The sequence below is a fragment of the Dipteris shenzhenensis genome, unplaced genomic scaffold, assembly GCF_047967505.1.
Source record: "Dipteris shenzhenensis isolate YYH24624 ecotype China unplaced genomic scaffold, Dip_SZ_1.0 scaf0060, whole genome shotgun sequence".
In the NCBI taxonomy this organism is placed as follows: Eukaryota; Viridiplantae; Streptophyta; class Polypodiopsida; order Gleicheniales; family Dipteridaceae; genus Dipteris; species Dipteris shenzhenensis.
In genome coordinates, this window is record NW_028239367.1 from 49,931 (window position 1) to 56,568 (window position 6,638).

Consider the following 6,638-nt stretch of genomic DNA (forward strand, 5'->3'; position numbering starts at 1 on the left):
CTCCAGCTTCCCGTGGACTATAGCAACCGGGGATTGCTCGACAATTACAGCTCATATATCTAGTCGCTAGTTTTGTCCACAATGCATATCACTTCGACTCTCGGCGTGGTCGCCGCCCTTTCCCTCGGTGTGGTCGCTGCCCCAAGCCTTCTCGAGGTTCGGGATACTTGCAATCGTGACAATTGCTATCGCGCGGTATACCCTGCAGCCTATAGAGCCTTTTGAGAATCACCACTTACTTTTGCACAGCTGTTCGGCAGCAATGCGAAACCGGGCTCGGCTCAGGCCAGTGCCGACTGCACATCACTCCTCGCATCGACAGTCATTCCCTGCGCGACGTATGTATTTAGCAGCTCTGATCCTTGGCTTACTCCACTCTTGCATTGCATGCGCTTACTGTGAGCACCCAGGACCTCGACAACCACGGTGGCAGCGGCCTCTGTCGCCACCGTCTACCTGTCTACAAGCACATTGACAACCTTTGCGTCTACTACGACCAGAACAGTGACGATCTCCACCACTATGTACAATAAGAAGAAGCGTGCTGCGGTCACACCATGCACAACGTCGATCGTCAGCCCTTCTTTAGTACCGGCCTACGCCTCGTCCTGCTCCGGCTACGCCCGATTCTCATCAGCCTGCAATTGCCAGGGCATACCGCACAGCACTGTCACGGCGAGCACGCAAACAATCACAGCGACTGCAGCGACGACATCGACATCGACAATCGCCACCTCTATCACTACGGTCAACGGAGGTGAGTCCTTGCCCCATCCTATTCCGATCTGACTCCCTCCTTGTCATTGCTTCTCGCTCGTTGTAAGCCTTATCCGTCTGACTTCTTCCTTACGCAGGAGTAACCACCGTGACGGCAAGCACTACCCTCAGCGCCACCACTTCATGCGGCAGCTTCGTGGCACGTGCGACGGACGGTGCCTTCAAAGATTATTTCCTCCAGGTCACAGGCCAAGGCACGCTTGTGCCATCCCGCTCCGACGCCACCGTCTTCCAGCGCAAGGCAAACACGCTGCAGCCGGACGACTACGACGCCGTCGGCCAGTACAACGGGCAGGGCATCTTTGTCTTTCAGACCGGTGCCTCCATCGCCGAGCTCGTCATCATCCACTGCAACTTCGCCACCCCGAACCCCACGGACGGCCCATTCAGCTGCTACCACGACAGCAACACCGTTTTCTACTCGAGCTGTGCATCGCCGGCGGAGCAGCTCGTCCTCCAGGGGACTACGCCGCCGTCGGCGAGCTGCGTGGCCGTGGACTTTGTGGCGGTGCCAGCTTGCTAGGTGGGACCGCCAGCCACCGGGGCACTCAGAGTTTGAGGCTGCCGCAACGGTGAATGCACAATTCGCCCTCCGTTGTAATCGCTATATGTATTCGATTTGTGCCTCTTTCCGATAGCTGTGCTACATGCATCGTGCTCTAACGATGGCCTGGCCGCACCGTAGGACCAGGCCGGCTCCTAGCGCGGCTTCATAGTGGAGCCGCATCTGTGGCTAAGCTCTAGCCTTCCGCGCTTGAGAGGCTCGGTCTGTCTTAGGCCTCCAAGGTTCCGCCATCAGTCAAGAACCAGGCTTGTTTATGTTCCAGATCCAGACTCGCGGTGTTCATGATCAGGGGCGATGCAACTGACGGCGTGCCTGCACTGGTCTACATAGTAGCCGCACCCGCCGCTGTGGCACCATCTTGCAGCGGCGCATCCGCGATGAGGTTGTGCAGCCTGCATGCTAAGGGTAGCGCAAATCTCCACAGGGGCTTACTTTTTAGCACGCGGTCATAGAAAGCACCGCCATTGCCACTTTCTCGCTGTTCACCGTTTTCCTCTTCTACCGTCACTATCAGTCGCCGTCATTCTCCCGCACGAGCAAGATCCCGAACCTACGACACAATAAGAGTCGCGGAATACAGTACCCAGCAGATGCGGACTCACTTCCTCGCCGCGGTCTTCACCGCGCTTCTGGCCCGGCCGGCTCTGGCGAGTATCGCTGATGGGATCTTTGTGGCCAGGGCTGCGTGCAATCGGGACGATTGTTTACGTCAGGTCGTAGCTTCTTCAGCATCGCCTGGCCCTGTCCGTGGCTCGGCGGACTGCGCTTCATTCATGACCACGACCAACACGCCCTGCCCTACAACCGTCACCGTCACCGCGGCTCCCTTCCTGATTACCTCGACTTCGTCCACCACAACTCAAGTCATCTCCACTTCTTCAGCGATAATCACGGTGACCTCGACAAGCACAGTGACAGCAACTTCCACTGTTCCATACAACTTCTTTCGCCGACGAGTTGCTCGATCGCCGCAGGACCTGGCCGCAAAGGAGGTTCGTAAGCCCGCCAAGCGGCAGGCCTCTTGCGCGGCGACCGTGGTCAGCAGCACCAAGATCCCCGCATACGCTTCCTCCTGCAAAAGCTCCACCTCGAGGTATTCATCGGCGTGCTCCTGCAATGGTGTCTCGGCAACGACGATCACGCTTCCTCGCGCCACAAACACAGTGACTAGTACACCTACTTCGACCGTTTACATCACAAACGTGGTCACATTGACCTCAGCGACCACCTCCAACGCCGGTACGACCACCGTGGTTTCGTTCACCACCACAACTAGCGTTTACTACGCGCCAAGCCCTGTTTGTAGCAATCCTCCTCCAAACCTTGACAGCGATTGTAACCCCGGTTGCTCTGCGGTGCTTCTCCAATGTACATATAATCCATTGGAGTGCCCTTGCCCGGTGGGTACGGACATCAGCGCATACTCGGGCGACACCAAGGAGTGCAACTGCTACCAGTGCCAGTGTTAGGATTAGACGGGTAGAGTAACGACGGGCAGGGTCGAGGGGACGGCGTATATCGGCATCTCGTAGGAGATGAGCACGCAGGCGGTTGTGAGAATCCGTTGGAGCTCTTGTCGCGATCGTCGCCAGTCCGGGATCGGTTCTAGTCCGAGATAGCGGGCGAGTTGGATTGCGTGTGCGCGTCTTGCCGAGCGCCGGCGATGTCCGCATATCAACAGAACCGCGGCATTGCGTTGAGTGGCCACTATTGGGCCTCCTTGCAACCGGTCAATGCCCAACAGGCTGGTGGACACGACGGAGGCTGCCGGGACGGGCGATTCGAATCTGTCTGAGCTGTAGTGGGATCGCTGCGGAACATATAAAGTACACTAGGATCGACGAACGCGACTGGTGCGATCCTGAAAGTCGCCCTTGCAAACGCTTCTCGTAACCCGCGAGTGAATCTGTCAGGACAGAACACGTACAGGTCTAGCCATGTGACGACTCCAGAAACGGATGAAGGGCCTTAGGCTCACGGACTGCTCTTCTCGAATCGCTTTTCGCGCATCGCCCCATCGAAACACCGTCCTTCCCGGAACGCTCCTCATGATTCGCTTCGGTGTCACCCACGCAGTGCACGCCGTGAGAGTACCATGCCCACTAATGCACAGTGCAGCGCAGTACTCTTCAGCGTGTTCGTGTGACGGTGAGTTTGCGTCCACGAAGACCATCACGCCTATAGCGACAACCTCTATTGTGACTCCCACGTCCACCGTGACAGTCACAAGCGTCGTCACAAATACCTCGACCGTCACCAGCCTTGCCGGCACGAGCACCGCCTCTGTCGCTACCAAGACCAGCACCGTCGTCGTCCCAACTCCGACATGTCGCGACGCAGCGCCAAACGCACAGCCGTATTGTGGCTGCTTCGGTTCGGCGCCTCCGATCTGCCTCTTGCTCACCTGCACCACCAGCCCAGCGGGGCCTGCACCGTGCCGTGTCCCACCGCAATCCTTCCCTTGGCAGCGAACTCAAACCGGCAGCAGTAGTTCGAGGCTGTCTGTTTCCGCGACCATTGGCCATGCAATTTTCTCTTCGAATCCACCTCTCAAAGATCCTCAATTTTCTCTTTTCGCGCGAAATATAGGGCGCATTACCCAGCATCTCCACACCGCGGACAAGATCTCACGTTACTCAGAAAATGCAGCATCCGCGCCTTGCTTGGGCCTTTATAGTGGTCGATGGGCAAGGAGGAGACCATAATCGAATAGCGATCACAAGTTCGACTAGAAGGAGCAAGCCAAGGCGCATCTCGAGGAAGAGCTCAGAACTTCCGGGATGTTGCTTTGATTTTTGGCCAAGAACTCAAGAATTGAAAACTCAATCCTAGGACGCGCATGACCGTTGCATCGGTAAACTGCCAACTCACTGTTCTTCCACCTGAATGAAGACTGACTTTGTCTGAAGATATTGCTCCATACTCGTCGTATAACTCTCACGTCCGTTACCAGATCCTTTGAATCCGCCGAACCCCAAATCCACGGCCTGCAAAGCGATTAAATGAGTCTCAGGCAGTCACTGAAAGGAGTCGCCGACTTACGCGTGTTGGACTGGTGCAGTTGATCCCACACATGCCTGCTTCCATCGCCTTGGCCACTCGAAATGCTCGTGACATATCGCTGGTGAACACCGAGGAGTACAGCCCATATTCAGATGTAGTGGCTTTGGTTATCGCTTCCTCCTCCGTTACGAACGTGTTGATGGCGACTACTGAACCGAATATTTCCTCCTTCATCGGCCGGTCCGTCTCCGCTTGATTCCAGATGATGGTAGGCTGCACGAAGAAGCCGTTAGCACCCTCAATCTTCATTGCCTCACCACCCATAACGATCTGCCCCTGGCCCTCCTTGGCAAGCTCAATGTACTGTCTGACTCGCTCAAACTGTATATGGTCCGCCTGTGGACCGTAGGTGGTGGCTGGATCTAGGGGATTGCCCGCTTTCATGTTCCCAAAAGCTTTGGCGAATGCAGCCTTGAACTGTTCCGCAGCCTTCTCTTCCACGTATATCCTCGAGTTGGCGATGCAGGCCTGTCCGCTGTTGAACTGGATGCTAAATGCTGTTTGCTTGGCTGCTTTCTCCAGATCTGCATCTGCAAAGACAAGCGATGGCGACTTGCCTCCCAGCTCCAGGATGACTCGTTTGAGGTTTGACTTTGCTGCCATTTGAGATATGAGTCTTCCGGTTGCCAACGAGCCGGTGAAGGAGATCAGCCGCACATCCATGTGCGAGGCGAGCGCCGCACCTGCCGGGTCACCGAAGCCAGACAAAATGTTGATCACCCCTGGCGGAATTCCCGCTTTCTGGAAGCACTGCGCCATGCGTAACGCCTTTGCAGATTCAGTATCAGAGACCAAGCTCGTGATCTGAAATCTTACTCACGGATAGGGGCGTCTTTTCCGACGACTTGAGCACCACCGTACATCCCGCCGCAAGTGCAGCCGAAGCTAGTTCCACAGTCAGTATGTCGTCAAAAGATCCTTCAACACCTTGGCAGACCTACTTCGCTCTCCAAACAACGTCATCGACACATTCCAGGGGATGATGATCCCAACAACGCCGACAGGCTGCTTGACCACCAGATTCATAAGTCCCTTCGTATGAAGGCTCGTCGCCCCCTGCGCCCCCCATCCCGCCTCGCTAAAATACCTGAATACACGCACGAGGTGCTCGGAGTCGAAGTATGTTGAAATTGGGCGACCCATGCTTGCGGCGTCGAGGACGGCCAGGTCTTCCATCGCTTCGGCCTCGACAATCTCCGCCACTCGCCGCAAGTGGGCGCCGCGCTCATTGGGCTGCAGCGCCGACCAGGCCGGGAAGGCCGCTTTTGCTGCTGCGACCGCGGCGTCTACATCGTTGGTGGTGGCTTCGTGGACGTCGGCAACATGAGAGCGGTCGAAGGGGGAGTGGATGGGGAAGGTTTTGCCCGTTGAAGATGGGACGAACTTGGCGTGTCATTATGGGAGTTTTTCTCAAGGGCTCTTGACTGGGATGGCTCACCTTGCCATTGATGAAGAGGCGGTTCTCAATGTTTTTGGGCAGGGGTTTCGCCATTTCTCTTTGCTCGTACCGTCTAGGATAACTGGTATTCGATTCGAAATAGCTCGTGTAGCAGGCTCAGCAAATTAAAAGGACACGGGGTAGAGGGAGAGGACGCCGTGGTTCCGCCCGTCACCACGGTTACGGAAAGCGGTCACGGACTTATAAACCACCATGGCTTGTGGGTACACTTCTTGCATCCGTCGCTACGTGACCGGTGTGCAGCACCGTGAGCACAGTGTGACGCCTCATCGGACACTATTGACATCACAACAAGCACCATGTGTGCAAGAGCCTGCGCTGCTGACCACTCATCACCTTGGACTGTTGTGCGGCCGGAAACTTTATGGGTCCTTAAACCCACTAAACTGCGGCTACCGCTTAAGGACCCACTAAACTGCGGCTACCGCCAGAGTGGAGTTGCAGATCTTCGTCGCGAAAGCCCCACCAACGCGGCCGCGCATGATGATCGTGCAGCTGACCTGCAGGTAGCTGGTACCGAATGTTACCGAGGCCGGCGACTTTTGCGGCTGCGGAGATCGGTGGCTCCTTGGCAGAGTCGCTAGACTCGTAAGCTGACAGCAATAGAGTCAGCGACATATTTGTTATGGCCGTAGGATACGGAGAGTGATGCCGATCTAAGACTTATCCCCGCGTTTTCATCTAACAGTCCGCCCACCTAATGTCTTGTACGTACTAGACGTCTACTCTTCCGCCTCTCCTAATAGCCTGCTAATCGGACATCTAGTAGCTACT

At 56.2% G+C, this 6,638-nt stretch overlaps 1 protein-coding gene across 1 annotated transcript; it reads right to left on the reverse strand.

The window, feature by feature from the left end:
• Nucleotides 1-4,209: 4,209 nt before the first annotated feature.
• LOC147879241 (uncharacterized) lies at nucleotides 4,210-5,897 on the reverse strand. The gene is made up of 5 exons (XM_087372272.1): nucleotides 5,844-5,897; nucleotides 5,347-5,788; nucleotides 5,226-5,290; nucleotides 4,385-5,173; nucleotides 4,210-4,329 (listed from the first exon to the last, which is right to left on the reverse strand). The coding sequence occupies exons 1-5, from the start codon at nucleotides 5,895-5,897 to the stop codon at nucleotides 4,210-4,212; spliced, it is 1,470 nt and encodes a 489-aa protein (XP_087228398.1).
• Nucleotides 5,898-6,638: the final 741 nt, after the last annotated feature.